At 38.4% G+C, this 12,858-nt stretch overlaps 1 protein-coding gene across 2 annotated transcripts; it reads left to right on the top strand.

The window, feature by feature from the left end:
- The first annotated feature begins 619 nt into the window (after positions 1-619).
- On the top strand, positions 620-9,653 carry nipal4 (NIPA like domain containing 4). 2 transcript variants are annotated; one of them, XM_058416381.1, is made up of 6 exons: positions 620-891; positions 3,119-3,376; positions 4,280-4,336; positions 4,431-4,521; positions 4,845-5,005; positions 7,400-9,653. In XM_058416381.1, the coding sequence occupies exons 1-6, from the start codon at positions 852-854 to the stop codon at positions 8,008-8,010; spliced, it is 1,218 nt and encodes a 405-aa protein (XP_058272364.1). In that variant the 5' UTR covers positions 620-851; the 3' UTR covers positions 8,011-9,653. The 2 variants fall into 2 exon arrangements, with proteins under 2 accessions (XP_058272364.1, XP_058272365.1); XM_058416382.1 differs by lacking the exon at positions 620-891 and having other exon boundaries at positions 3,123-3,399.
- The last annotated feature ends 3,205 nt before the right edge of the window (positions 9,654-12,858 follow it).

Here is a 12,858-nt window from a genome sequence, read left to right as displayed (position 1 = left end):
ATTTTTAGCGTGTGAAACCGAGATGTTCTGTGTCACAGTGCTCTCTACATCACGATGAATTTCCGTTACGTCAGGCTTTGGGTTAACGGAGCATGACGCCATGACTTATGCATAGTTTCAGCGCCGCACCCAGGCGCTTCACGTTCCTCCTGTCATCAGTCTAAATAGTCACAAAACTTCGAGAAAAAGACCTAGGTTCATCTATTCATGTCCTCCAGGCGAAACATGTCACTTTACAATGTGTGATGTTCAAGCATCATAATAATAATAATAATAATAATAATAATACAGTATTTTCACTTGATTTCCTGTAGCATCCTGCTAATATACTGTATAATTAAACAGGTGCTAGTTATAAGTGGACGGGGACGTTTTTAAAAAAAAAAAAAGAGATTAAAATTCACTTATATATATTTATTTATTTATATATAATATGAGTGGGGTTTGTAAATAAACCTTTTAATAAAGTATATATGGGTTTAGTTGGAATTCATTTGTTCAATTAGAATGAGTTTCACTGCGTTGTTTGGTTTCTGTCTCAGGGAGGAAGGCTCATGATGTATGCTAGGTGAGCTCGGGCGGTGCCGGTAGCCTGACTAAACACACACACACACACACACACACACACACACACACACTTGTTGCGCTCGACACTGACTCATATGAAGCTCAGTGCGGATATGATGTCGCCCTGCGGACCTTCAACAAGATAAAACAAAAACTCGCAGTGAAGTGAACATTAATTAGGCCCACGCTCATGGCTGATAAATGGGAATCTCGTCGAATGGATTAAACGAATCTGAGTGCTGATTAAGTGTTGATTACTTTCTAGCGTCGGGGAAGCAGACAGCATGCTGGTGATTCGCCTAACTTCCGATTCAGAGGGGAATGGTGAGAGAATTGAACATTATATATCATTTGCATTACATTTTCTGATCACATTATAGCCTAACAGGGGGGAAAGGATAGTGTGTGTGTGTGTGTGTGTGTGAACGCGAATGTGTGTGTTTTGAAGGTGGCGTGCGCGCGCATTACAGCTTTATTTTTGTTTGTTTGTTTGTTGGTGTGTATTACATTACATTACGGCAGCCTTTGACTGTGGAGGCATTTAAAATAAATAAATTAATTAATTATCTAATTAGTTAGAAACTTGAATAAGTATGTCCGTGGTCCTCAGAGTGAAAGATGTGGAATGAAATTAAATGAAAACTCTCTCTGTCTCTCTCTATTCCTCTCTCTCTGTCTCTCTTTCTATTTATCTCTCTCTCTCTCTCTCTGTCTGTCTCTATTTCTATTTATCTTACTCTCTCGCTCTCTCTCTCTCTCTCTCTCTCTCTCTCTCTCTGTCTGTCTCTATTTCTATTTATCTTACTCTCTCGCTCTCTCTCTCTCTCTCTCTCTCTCTCTCTCTCTGTCTGTCTCTATTTCTATTTATCTTACTCTCTCGCTCTCTCTCTCTCTCTCTCTCTCTCTCTCTCTCTCTCTCTCTCTCTCTGTCTGTCTCTATTTCTATTTATCTTACTCTCTCGCTCTCTCTCTCTCTCTCTGTCTCTATTTCTATTTATCTTGCTCTCTCGCTCTCTCTCTCTCTCTCTCTCTCTCTGTCTCTATTTCTATTTATCTTACTCTCTCGCTCTCTCTCTCTCTCTCTCTCTCTCTCTCTGTCTCTCTTTCTATTTATCTTACTCTCTCGCTCTCTCTCTCTCTCTCTCTCTCTCTATTTCTATTTATCTTACTCTCTCGCTCTCTCTCTCTCTCTATTACTCTCTCTCTTTATTACTCTCTGTCTATCTCTCTCTATTACTCTCTCTCTGTCTCTCTCTCTCTTTATTACTCTCTCTCTAGTTCTCTCTCTGTCTATTACTATCTCTCTGTCTGTCTCTATTTCTATTTCTCTCTCTCTCTCTCTCTCTCTCTCTCTCTCTCTGTGTTGACCCATACTCACAGAATAAATACCCCCTCAGCATGACCAGAGGGTCAACAAACTTACACTTTTAATACCCTGGGCATTCTTTGGCAAGCAGTAAATAATTTGAACAAACATGTTTTGGGGTTTTTATTCATCTCAAAAAAACATTTCACACAATTCCATTTTCGCCCAGTTGTTCTTTTTATCTCTCAGTTAAAAGGCCATATATTATATATATTTTTTTTAACTCATGAATAAAATGTTCTGGACTGTGGATCGTGTTCATCATTTCTATCCACGGTGTACATTACCCAAGGAAACAATGCTGTTTATAAACCTCAGAGTTGTAAATTTCAGTACACCTGCTCCAAACCCCTGCAACCAAATTTGTTCACAGTAAACTCTGACCCCAGAACCTGTTACACAAGTTTAAACAGAAGCTCATTACAGGAGAAGTGCCAACTTTTTGTTGTTGTTGTTTAACAGAAACTGTGTTCACATGTTAGTCAGTTTCACACCTAATTGCAGAAGAGTATACAGGAGGAAATGACTTTAATATAAACAATATCCCAAATTATTCAGAATTTCCAGTTAAACAATAGGAGAAACTTTGTGCCTTTCTTCTAAAATCTCATTCTTGTAATAAACAAAATAATAGTGTCGTCTGTCTAAAATCCATAAGCAGACTTACTGAGCTCATAAGGATTATCTGAAATGTCCTTCTTAAAATAAAAAGATACCATTCAGGCATGACCACCTGCCTAATATTATGTTGGTTCCCCTTCGAGGCATAGACTCCTCTGAAGGTGTGGCAGCAAATAACAGGACTAACAGGATACTTTTGATAGATACTGACCACTGCAGACTGGGAACACCCCACAAGAGCTACAGTTTTGGAGATGCCCTGATCCGGTCATCTAGCCAAATCACAATTTGGCTCTTCGTCAAACTCGCTCAAATCCTTACGCTTGTCCATTTTTCCTGCTTCTAACATCAACTTTGAGGACAAAATGGTGACTTGCTGCCTAATATATCCCACCCACTAACAGGTGCCATGATGAGGAGATCATCAGTCTTATTCATTTCACCTGGCAGTGGTCATAATGTTATGCCTGATATAAATGCTTAGTGCTTAGTAATGGAGCGCCAGAGTTGACTGTGTGTTAAACATCTTTAAAACCGCAGTGTCTTTTTGTTTGTTTGTTTTAGGGACTGTAATAAGACTGGTTTGTTCATCGTCCACGTCTGACTGCGTGATGGACTCAGAAAAAGCCAGCAACTGGACTTTAAGCAGCGAATTCAACTCCACTGCTACGTTGCCGCCTCTTTCTTCAGACAAATGGAGAAAATGCGAATTTTGGATTGGTCTGACTCTAGCTGTGCTCTCAGCTTTTCTCATAGGAGGAAGCGTGATCCTGAAAAAGAAGGCACTGCTACGTTTGGCTGCAAACGGGCAAACCAGGGCAGGTCAGTGCAATCACACCGGTCTGGTACGTCTGCAAACTACCAATACTACTTCTCTTCAACTCCTGAACTTTGGATATTTCCAAATAAAACAATTTGTACATACAGTAGGATACAAAAATCACATACTGAAAGTTTCACCAGATCAACAATTATAGGGCTTTGTTCTATTTATTTATTTATTTATTTTATTATCCATTTATTAGTAAGCTTTAATTATGCTGCTATTTGTTGCAACAAATCTGATTGCTCACTTTGTCTAATCTCTGTCTAATAATAAACAGATTTGGGAAAACCTTCTATAAAAGAGGATTTTATTTAATATTTATGGAAGGAGTCTCCAGTGTTAGCACTTGGGAACGTTCAGAAGCAAAGCGGTAACTAGGAAATTCTCAGGACGAAACATGTGATTATTTATTTAATTATTTTTATTTATTTATTAATTTAATTAATTAATTAATTTTTGTTTTACGTCTTATCAACATCAAGAGAAAATGAAGGAATGACTTTATATCTGCTATCGCGTAATTTATAAACAGAAGCTTGTTTTGCGGCTGTTCCACAAATGTACCATGTGTCATGCTTTGATGAATATAAATGTACTTATTGACAAATTGCTGTTGTATAAGTGGAATAAAACTCTCCAGAACATGAATTTATAAAAATCTAATCACCTGTGTGATGGTTACCGAAACCCTGCTTTGCATCGGGTTGCTTTACATTACTGTCCTGTTGATTATTTTCCTCGAACAAAAGCCCCAAAGCATCATATTACTTTAACTATGATGTCCGTGTTGCCAAGTTTATACATAAATGAATTTTGAGCAGCATTAATAATTATGTACTGATGAAATGTAAAGGTTAATAGCAGCTCTATATTTAAAACAACATCTTTATCTTTTCTAGGTGAAGGAGGACATGGCTACCTGAAGGACTGGCTGTGGTGGGGTGGACTGTTGACTAGTAAGTTTACTGTATGATGAATCTACCGATGTATGATAAACTATTGTATACAAGATAATAAATAATGTCATTTTGTTTTTGTGTGTAATGACAGTGGGAGGAGGAGAAGCAGCAAACTTTGCAGCCTACATGTTTGCTCCAGCCACCGTCGTCACCCCTCTCGGAGCCCTGAGCGTACTTTTCAGGTAAATAATAGAGTGATATTCACTCTATTATGAAGAAGTTATACACATATCTTATTTTATCTGCTCTGTATAGTCCTCAGAGCTTAATATTAATAACAGCACCAATGATGTGGCTGCACAATGTGCAAAACTGCTTAATATTCAATTCAGGAAGGAGGAAGTTCATCCTCTTCTCATAAAGTGTTTTCATAATCAGCATAACAAAATTGAACTGAAATATATTGGCATACTAATGAGTGATATGTAGAATTTTCATTTATAATGATTATATTTTGTTATTTTTAACCCTCTCTCTCTCTCTCTCTCTCTCTCTCTCTCTCCAGCGCCGTGTTGTCTTCTCACCTCTTCGGGGAAACAATGAACCTGTTAGGGAAGCTCGGTTGCATGCTAAGCCTTTTGGGAAGCACTATAATGGTCATCCATGCACCAGAAGAGGAAGCCGTGACGACTCTGAACGAGATGACGGATAAACTGCTGGACCCAGGTGAGCGTTTCTAACACACATCCATAAGGACACTTCCTTTTCATCCTTTTGAGATTCAGTACACATTGTTCCTGTTCCTCTTCGCAACATAATAGTCTGTATTATATAAACTCAATTTCTGCTGATTGTTTGTTTATTTATTGATTGAAATAGGAAGCGCATGTTCAGCTTTATAAGCACGCATTATATTAGCAGTGTAACCCATACGTGTATCGGCGCATGTGAGGATTTATTTACTCTGAGGATTAGACGGACAATAGAACACAATAGGAAGACGACGTAAACAGATAAACAAACCACAACGAAGCTAACCACTAACGTGGAAGTGGAACAAAACGGTACACTGAACACAAAGAAAAACTAAGCTAGGAAAATAATCAACGAGTCAGTGATATATGATGAGGTCTGTCACGATGCCTGCAATAGTATTGTAGGAAAAAATATGTATTATTGCTCTTATACCACAGCAGTGACAGGTTGTACTATTTATCCATTTATAGCTACGTTTAAGGTTGTCGAATATTCGCAAAACAAGATCATGAAAACTTGAAAAAGACCAAAATGTACAACAGTTTACTTTTGATTGAACTGGAGACTCCTTCCATAAATAAATAGAAATATTAGAAAACCTCATCATATTTGGTTTAAATAACAACACAGTCATTTATTCAATATTCATTTGTTAGCGGCTACTATGGAAACCTGTTAGCTACCGACTTATAAAATTAATCGACACCTTCTGACCAATCAGAATCAAGAATTCAACACCATTGCGCTGTAACCTAAATTTCAGTACATGACAATATAAAGGAACTGAAAACAAATAATGCTATAAGGTAAGGATAGATCTTATACAGGCTTCATAAGCTAACCAAGACTAGACATAATAGCTTATACACTGACTTCACTGACTAGAGATGAGATTAAGCTGGCCAAGGGCTGAATAAGAACCAATAATAATAACTAGGCTTGATGATGTAATGCGAGACTGATGAAGGTGTTAGTAATCAGGGAGGGAATGGTGTTAGTGTGTGTTGCTGGAGACAGACTTCATTTGCAATAAAATTCTGATTCTCTGAAATCTAATCTGTATCTGATGTCTATATCCGGATAACTGTAAAGCGGTTATATAAATTCAATTCACTTCAATTTTATTTGTATAGCGCTTTTAACAATGGACATTGTCTCAAAGCAGCTTTACAGAACATAAGAAGATAAAAAAAAAAACATGTTGGACAAAATCATCCCTAGTGAGCAAGCCTGAGGCGACTGTGGCAAGGAAAAAACTCCCTTTTCTTCTTCTTATTAAAGTACTCTATAAATAAGATTATTGAATTGAATTCCAAAGACACTACCTTCTCTGTTGAAACTGTAAACTCCTGGTCTTCCTGTTACGAAAAACAGGCTCAGGGTGGGGCTAATTTCTGAACTGGAACACATAACAACAGGAGCCTAGGGTTAGGGTTAGATGTATACTAAAAAATACTGACAAATGATCTGGAAATCAAACATGTCTGACTGTCAAGTGGCAGCCAAAAATGTACTTAAGTGGACTTGCTCTTTTACTCTTAAATGTATTTAAAAGCAAATATGTTTTAACTAATGGAATGAAGTTAATGTTGTGTTTTAATTGAATTAGTTCTCCAAAGCTGCCTGAAAACGCCATTGCTGCTCGCATACATGACTCACGCTAAACATTTGCTAATAAATACACCAGAAATAAAATATCCTGGAAATTAACAACAGCTACCATTACCCACTGTGTGACTTGCTGCACACCCAGTGTTAGCTACTCGAATTGATGCTAGTCTAGCCTTAAATATATAATAAATATAGCCAGTGTTAGCAAAACTTGCCTTAGCATGCTTAACATTTGAAGAAATGTTAGATGCTTTAAATGCCTCATTTTACTAAGGTCCTCCAGTGGCGGTCATTCTCAAGATCAACACTGCACACGCAGCACAATTACTTGTACAATTGCACAAGTATTTCCTACCCCCGGTTTCTCTAATCCAGCCCAGACACAAGCTCAGGATATTTCCCCCACTGCTGATTTTTTAAAAAGCTTTTACATGTCTCAAAAGGACGGAGTGGATCTTTATCAGGGAGTATTGAAATAGATGAAGCTTAATGGTGGTCTTGTGACTGAGTGGAGTGTTTGTAGCCTAATTCTTCATGAAGATTATCTTAATGAACAAATCGTTGTAAGTCATTTAAAAGCCAGTGGACAAAATCCTACTGGATTCCTGTTGATGGAACCGGGGGATGCTAACTTTCAGGTTAATACGTCATCCCTTGAGCACTCGATTGAAAATAATAGTATATGATGCTTACAGGATAAGAAAAACCTAAGGAAAGGGAAAAAAACTAATGCTATCTTTCTGTCTCCTGAAGGTTTCCTTGTGTTTGCCAGCATCCTTCTCATAGCCTGTTTGGTTATGGTCTTCTACTTTGCTCCTCGCATTGGACATACCAATATATTAATCTACATAAGCATCTGCTCGCTGCTCGGAGCCTTCACCGTGTCTTCAGTGAAAGGCCTGGGCATCTTCCTCCGTACAGTCGTCATCGAGCCCTCCGTCCTGCGTCATCCTCTCACCTGGATTCTCCTGCTGACTTTAGTGGCTTCCATCATCATCCAGATCAATTACCTGAACAAATCTCTGGACACCTTTAACACGCTGCTCGTCTACCCTATCTACTACGTGTTCTTCACCACCGTAGTGCTCACCACCTCCATCATACTGTTCAAAGAGTGGGGCTCCATGTCAGCCGTGGATGTCGTGGGCACCATAGGAGGCTTCCTGGTCATCGTGTTTGGTGTGAGCATGCTGCATCTCTTCAAGGATCTGCGCGTGACTTGTGAAGAGCTGAGGAGTAATCTGTGTCAGCCTCAGGCCCTGGACAGTCCAGGGAAGAGGGAGGACAAGCACATCCTCATCGAGAATGTGGAGACCCTGCCGCCGATGAGAGAGGAGGGCCCCAGAGTCTTCATCATCAGCTGAGCAGTGATGAGTTAGATGAGTTAGGTGGGAGAGAATTTATCATATTCATATCACCATTTTCAGCCCTGGCATGGTTTGTGTATTCTAGTTAAATTTGTGCTAGGGCTAGGACGTAATGTAGCTCGCAAATGGTGGAAGACCATTGTCGACCACTATTCCTCTTTAGTAACTGCTTTATCCTGGTCAGGGTCATGAAGGATCCAGAATATTTCCCTGGGATACTGGACTTGAAGCAGGAATACACCCTAGATAGTACACAAGTCCATTTCACAGACTCCTTCATACCGATGTCCAGTTTAGTTTAGCTAATCCTCTTACCAACATGGTAATGGTTCATACCATTGAATCATCCATCATTTTTTGTAGGTGGGAAGAAACCAAAGAACCCGAAAGGAACTCATATTGGTTTCCTACCTAGCTTCCAGGTCTGAACAATTCTTTTTACAACTTTTGGAGAGTTTGGAGGCTTGGGGACAGACTGCTGACAAATATCACCCCATGTAACCAAACTACTCTTGATCTCCAAGATGGCCGCCTTTATAATATTCATAAATATATATATATATTCATTGCTGTAGAACAGACACACTGTGTCCTAAACCACGTCATCTTGTCTTGGGTAATTGTGTAACAACTGCATCCAGTTTGAGGATGATATTTACTGGGAAAGATTTTATTTCCAGTTTTGGGACGAACTCTAGACTCCTGGCTCCGTTACAAAGTTTGAAGCAAACAGTAAACTTTTTGGCTGATTATTGGTGATATGAACTGTAAATTAGATTTTTTTTTTTTCAAAACTAAACCTTTCTTACATTTTGATAAAAGTGTAGTAATATCAGAGGTGTGTCCTGTGAGAGGCGATTTGTGATGCAGCTCCTGCTGAGGATCAGCCTTGATGAAGCGGAACACATTATATATATATATATATATATATATATATATATATATATATATATATATATATATATATATATATATATATATAATTTCATTTTGGATGCAATATATTTCAGGATTTTTACGGTGCACTAAACATCTTTTTAGAACTATTAAGCATCTTTTAATAGTGTCGCATTTAAGGTATATTTGTTCATTTGAACATAATGCTGGTTTTTATCGTCTTTTTCTCCTCGTGGATTAAACGGTTCAGACGGAGGTTCAAAAAACTCTGTGCAAGGCCTCGGCAAAAGCGTTCGCTTTGGACAATGTGTCCCAAAAGCACATTTGTCAGTGCAATTTGATGCAAATCTCAGCTGCTGCTCTGCTCTACACTTGCATGTAAGGAAATCATTCCTGGAAGCAAAGTGCAAGTTTCAGGTCAAACGCATTTCAGAAGGTAATTTAAAACTATTGCGAATGAAGAGCGTAAACATACTGTATCAAAAGTTACTATATTCCTCTACTAGTATTCCGGGTATCTTTTCTTACAAACTGTTGTATCGCCTTTTTGTGCAGGGTTTGAGCAGACGCAGTGCAGAATGTGTCTGATTAAAAATAAATAAATGAAGTGAAATATCAGAAACTGTGAAAATTATGTAAAGTAGCCTAAGACATGATGCATCAGCTGTTGAATGTGGCTGAGGCTGATGAATGTCAAAGCACTCATGCAAATATATGTCTATTAAACCATATGCAAACAATGACCAACGTTTTTTTTTTTTTTATTAAACTATATTTCCTTAACAGTCATGTTTCCTGTGATGAGTATGCTACCTCACATGACAGGACATGAGGATATTGTCTCTATGGTATTCTTACCTGAAGATCCAGGGACAAAGAATACAAGTAACACCTTGAACAAATATGTATCTTAACCTAATCTCTAACCAAACACTCACTAAAGTATATGTTGTGTGTTTTTACCCCCACCTCTAGCAGTCATGTGACTTATGCTGTGTTTCCAATAGATAAGTCGTGGCATGACGAGTCAAATGAGCTGTTCCGCTCTCATTATAATGCTTAAACAAAAGAACTTCTCAGTACCTTGTAGTGTCGGAGATGAAATGTCATACACACCACGGGCCACTAGACTGCACTATAACCATCCTATCAGTAATTTTAGTTAGAAATTCCTAAATAAATAGAACTCTGACCCCTTCTTTACGGTGTAATACAGTAGTATTCCTGTGAGAAGGTACGGATCGTCTGCTACGCTGCTAGTGCTGTTACAACGGTTAAATGATAAAGGTAAGGTTTTACTCTCGGTGTGTAAACAAATGCCTTCACCATTTTCCAGCAACGGTTAACTTCATAATAGTGAGAGTTCAAGCACAGAATTGGTGGAGACACTGGTGCTAACGTTGGACTCCAGAATGCAGCGCTGATGTACAACAGGGTTGTGTCGAGTTATAGTTCTAGAGTCGGCTAGTTAGTGGTGTGTGAAATGACAGTGGTGGTGGAGTATTAGCATGAACGGGGAAGCTACGGAAGCTGATGTTCGAGCAGAGTGTATCAACAGATGAGGTAAAAGAGCAGGACAGACAAAATACTAAAGCGCTGCTGCATCATGCTAATGGCAGATATTGATGAATAGACTACATATCCAAACACTTACGCATTATAACCACTTCTGCTTCCAGCTTTTCTGCTCTATAACAGTAATGGTGCTTTTTTACACCCGGTATCTGCAAGAGCGCCTGAATTGTTCGTCATATATGTATTCTCCTTATAATAAGCTGAAGAGAAACATGCATACACACATAAACTACTATAAAATGTAAGAAAATAACTAATGATAGAAACAAAGACCACATTTAACACTAGCTAACCATTACAGTTGTGTCCTAAATGACATCGAACAAGCTCTAGCAGAATACCGTGAACATAATGTGGGCTAATCTAAAAGATATTTGTCCACAAAAGGATTGTCGGCCATCTTGAAGTTTTTGTTGTCATCCAGCGCTTCCGTCTCCCCGTAGCCCCACCGCTCTTCTGGTACATGAGCAAAGCTTTAACCGATGAGTGCTTGGAGTATCCCACACTTCATTTTTTCCACTGAATCATCCGGATACTTGAAGTGCATTTCTTGTTCTTGAAATTTTCTGAGTGAACACACTACTCACTATCTATTTCAGAGCCCTGCATGAAAATAGCCCCATTTTTAAGCTGGGACCATTCACAAGGCAAGGGTGCTTGGTAAGCTTTCCTGTTTCAGTAAGAGAGACCACTTTGCCCTGCTTTTATCCGGTAGCCTTTCCTCCATCTATCACTAACATTAGACGAATTAGTTGAATAGCATTGTGGGTAATGTAGGAAACTGTTAATCAACGTGAAAACAGGCCAACATGTCAAGGAAAGATTGAAGCTTTAAAAGTAAACTTAGAATTTCATGATAAAAATCAATCTTCAACAGCTTTTTAGAGCAAATGTTTATTCTAAAGAATAATATGCAAGTGGTTCAACGTGGAAGGTTTTTCAGCTTGTTTTTTTCTGTGAATTTTTTTAAAGTGTTTAACTTTTTTTTTATTATTATTATTAAGAAGGTTAAATAAGTTACAGCGGACAACAATTAACAAGCCAATGTAAAAGTTTTGTTTTACTGGAGATTTCTACACAGTTTCTTTTGTCTCTCATGAGGTAACATGAGTTGCTAGCTAGCTTTGTTTTCATTGCTAATACAGTGGTTAGCTAACAAAGCTAATACTACATTTGTGCGTAATTTTGAAACCTAGATATACCTTTCAACACTTGAGTATGTGTAAATACGTATACTTATTGACTTTCGCTCCATTCGTCATAAGACACTGCATATTGGGTGACACTTTGAGGATCCTTAATGGTTTAAAAACTAATTAAAACCAGAACAGCGGTGCTTATGGTCGACATATGGACACTAAATTACTTTCTTTGTTATACAATATGCCCTGTGATGGACTGGCGACATGTCCAGGGTGTACCCCTGCCTTTCGCCCAATGTGTGCTGGGATGGGCTCCAGCAGACCCCCGTGACCCTAATTAGGAATAAACGTGGGTGTAGAAGATGGATGTTCACGTTTCCGTGTGAAATCATACACACTAAAGGTGCAAAACGTAAAACTGCAATTCTCATTACTACCAGTAGGTGTCAGGCTATTCATACAAATTCTGCATGTACGCTCCTGCCGTTCCGTTCATTCAGATCTATTTGCAATAAAACGCCACAAAAGATAAAAGCCATGTGCTAATTATCCTTGTGCGGTTGAACTGCAGTAATAGAGAACAGCAAGACATGTTGGGGGATTTTAGAGAGTTGATGAAGTAGAAAGTGAATGGATAGGCGTTGCAGCCTTCAACCTTTTTCTATTTTGCAGTACTATGCATAATCAATATGAAATCAATTCACCGTTAAGGTAATTTCTTTCATCCGTTACACGTGATGCTTCTTTGCTTTAGAGGAACATATTGTCCTTTAATTGCTTTTTTTTTTTGTTCAAGTCCAGCCAGGAGTGCTTTGAATCGCAAAGGTTAAGTCATGAAATATTCATCGCTGAACTTCAGTGCAGAATGAAGCTTTTGTTTTTTTTTTCCTCTCAATCACAAAGCAAGAAAATTGCATCATTTGCAAATACTAGGCATCTTTTTTTTTTTGAATACTGTTCCTGGTCTGAATGCTATACTATCTTCACTGACGATAATATAGCCATTAATCTTCTCACATCGTTAACATCAGAAAGCATGGAGTGTTTTTTTTTCCCTCCATGTTGATGTCTCTATCTGATAGCCTGACTTTCTTGTAAACCAGTCAGCTCAGTGGTCTGCTTGTGTAATGATTAGATTTCTAAAGAGCTTTCAGGCTCCTAATTAACAGCCATGGCATTTGTGATAAATGTCAAGTGTTTGTTTCAATCACACGCCTCTTTGTCCAGTCAC

This window comes from Hemibagrus wyckioides, linkage group LG18 (genome assembly GCF_019097595.1).
Source record: "Hemibagrus wyckioides isolate EC202008001 linkage group LG18, SWU_Hwy_1.0, whole genome shotgun sequence".
NCBI classification, from domain to species: Eukaryota; Metazoa; Chordata; class Actinopteri; order Siluriformes; family Bagridae; genus Hemibagrus; species Hemibagrus wyckioides.
This window is presented reverse-complemented; position numbering and strand designations above follow the sequence as displayed.